Genomic DNA, 2913 nt, shown 5'->3' with positions numbered 1-2913 from the left:
AAGTCACGGACACTCCACATGCAGCAAGATGGTTTGGTTCAGAGAACAAAGTCCCAAAGAGCTGGACAGATTTATACATATGCAGAAATAAATTGCACCAAATCCACCGCCAAGATTTAAAGTAGTATATTTTTGGCAGTCTGGATGCTTGGACTTACATCCACCACAGCTTCTTGTATTCTTGACATGAGTGCATGATCATTCACAGTTCACAAATCACAATACCAGTCAACCACAAATGAACAAGAACAAGACAGTGAATGGCAAAAATATGTAAAAATTGAGTAAAAAACAATCTCCTGAACCAAAAGGAAGCCAGTGACTTCATCTTTCTTGTGTCCTGGTTCCTTTCATTGGCTCATGTCATCTTCTTACCTATACCCACCCAATCTCTTTTTCTCTAAATAGTTTAGTATGCGTATGCTATGAAGAAGGAATCCGTTTCCTTTGGCTTTCCAACTCCATGATTCCCTTCCCACTGAGCTCTAGCATGGTTGCATCATGTAGAAAAAAGAGAAGCAACAATGGCTTAAACAATGGGGATGCACCTGCAAAGTTGTGCAAGACAACTGCCAGCCTCCAAGGAGAGCAGAGTACACACTCGGTGGACACCTCATGACGCCGCGGACATGGCGCCCGTTGATTTCCTCTTGGTAGGCTTGCCGGCGCCGGCACTGACCTTGCCGCCCTTGGCGAGCTTCGCGGGGTCGATCTTGTAGTACTTGAGGAACCATTGGACGAACTGCCGGAGGCCGGCGTCGAGGGAGGTGGTGGGGTGGTAGCCGAAGTCTCGCGCGGCGTGGCTGACGTTGGCGTGCGTGAAGGGCACGTCCCCGTTGCTCGGCATCGTGACGACGCGCTTGTTGGCCTTCTTGCCGAGGAGCTTCTCGAGGATGGTGACCATGCGGGTGACGGGCACCGGCGAGGTGTTGCCGAGGTTGTAGACGCGGAGGGGCGCCGGCCCGCGCTTCTTGCCAGACTTTGAGCCAGTGCTCTTACCGGCGGTGTCGAGCGCGCCAATGCAGCCCTGGACGACGTCGTCGATGTAGGTGAAGTCGCGGCGGACGTCGGAGCCGTCGGCGGCGCGGAAGAGCGTGATGGGCTTGCCGGCGACGATGCTGTGGGCGAAGGAGAAGTAGGCCATGTCGGGGCGTCCCCACGGGCCGTACACCGTGAAGAAGCGGAGGCCGGTGATGGAGAGGCCGTAGATGTGGTTGTAGGCGTGCGCGATGGCCTCGCCGGCCTTCTTGGTGGCCGCGTACAGCGACGCCGGCCGGTCCGTGCGGTGGTCCTCGGAGAAGGGCGCGTCGGTGTTGAGCCCGTACACGGACGAGGACGACGCCCACACGATCGCCGGCTGCGGGTCGGCGTGCCTGGCGGCGGCCTCGAAGACGCTGACGAGGCCCGCGACGTTGGAGGCCACGTACGCCTGCGGCGCCCGCATCGCGTACCGCACGCCGGCCTGCGCGGCGAGGTGCAGGACGTGCGTGAAGGGGACGGCGGCGAAGAGGCGCTCGAGCAGGGCGGCGTCGTTGATGTCGGCGCCGAGGACCACCACCCCGCGCGAGGCCAGCAGGCGCTGCCGCGCGCGCTTCAGGGCCGGGTCGTAGTAGGCGTTGAAGTTGTCGAGGCCGAGCACGCCGTCGCCGCGCGCCCTGAGCGCCAGCGCGCAGTGCGCGCCCACGAACCCGGCCGCGCCCGTCACCAGCACCGACATGCCCCCGTCCCGCCGCGGCGTGGCGCTCCGCCGCACCTCCCGCTCCCACGCGGCGCCACCGTAGGCCGACGACGAGCCGAGCAGGTTCCGGTGCGGCGGCCTCGACCGTGGCGAGGAGGCGGCGGCGGATAGGCGGAAGGAGTGGGAGAGGAGGGAGGGGTAGTGCACGGCGAAGAGGCAGACGAGGGCGAGCGTGGCGAGGATGGTGGCGCGGAAGAGGAGGTGGGAGGACGCCGAGACGATCTTGGCGCTCGCCGCGCGCCGCATCAGCTGGCCGCCGCCGCTCGCGTACCGGTCGAGCTTGACGCCCTTGGCGGCCGCGTCCACATTGGCCGACGACGACGAGGATGGGTGCGGCGGCATTTATCCGTACTGTGATGGCTCACGGGCTCACGTACGGTACGGCTTAGCCAGCTCCGCGGCGCGCGCGTCGAGTGGAGTGGAGTGTAGCTAGTGAATGTGAGTGAGAGTGTCACTGAGAGTGAGCTATAATAAGGCGGAGGGGGCCGGGAGCTTGAGGACGCGGCATTGCTCGATTTGTTTGCTACTCCTCCGTTTACCTCCAAAAGGATCTCTGCTCGATCCGCTCTGACTTTACTGTGGGCTGTCGTGGTGTTGCTGGTGCGTCGAGAAGACGAGAAGGAGAAGGGAGTGTTTTTATCTGCTTTGCCAGGTAGTGGCCGCCCAATCAACGCAAACGCATAGAGGTTGCTACTGAAATACTAGTTCCCCACTTCTGCTCCGGTGCTCCTCCCCTGGAAAAATTCTGGGTGCGTTAAACACAACAACGGTTGAGATCTTTTCATACGTAAGCGGGGATACGATCATAATTTCAGTGTAGGTCCACCGTCAATACAACCTTGTACATGCCCATATGACCGACGTTGTGTTGTACCTTGTTTTTGTACGACGTAAGGTTGTACTTAGACGAATGAGATCATTAACTGATCAACATGACCTCTTTTTTTCTTACGCGAGGTACACATACCGTATCAATACAGATGGTATGTATGGGCTGGATATAGGTTTCGGTGGATCCAACACAGAAAAAATAACCAATTATTACCTTTTGACTTCGTTTAGGGGGGAGCACCGGAGCAAGGCTCCTAGTTCCCGCGTTTTCTCCCACTGTATCTGTCTGTAGGTTTAACTCGCCGAGGGCTCGGCCTTTTCTCTGCTCACCACAAAAGCAGAAG

General features: G+C 58.8%; 1 protein-coding gene across 1 annotated transcript; it reads right to left on the bottom strand.

Moving 5' to 3' along the window:
• Positions 1-236: 236 nt before the first annotated feature.
• Positions 237-2080, bottom strand: LOC124649257 (UDP-glucuronate 4-epimerase 6-like). Its single transcript, XM_047188912.1, has one exon. The coding sequence runs from the start codon at positions 2078-2080 to the stop codon at positions 614-616; it is 1467 nt and encodes a 488-aa protein (XP_047044868.1). The 3' UTR covers positions 237-613.
• Positions 2081-2913: the final 833 nt, after the last annotated feature.

Source organism: Lolium rigidum, chromosome 1 (genome assembly GCF_022539505.1).
Source record: "Lolium rigidum isolate FL_2022 chromosome 1, APGP_CSIRO_Lrig_0.1, whole genome shotgun sequence".
Lineage (NCBI taxonomy): Eukaryota > Viridiplantae > Streptophyta > Magnoliopsida > Poales > Poaceae > Lolium > Lolium rigidum.
This window is presented reverse-complemented; position numbering and strand designations above follow the sequence as displayed.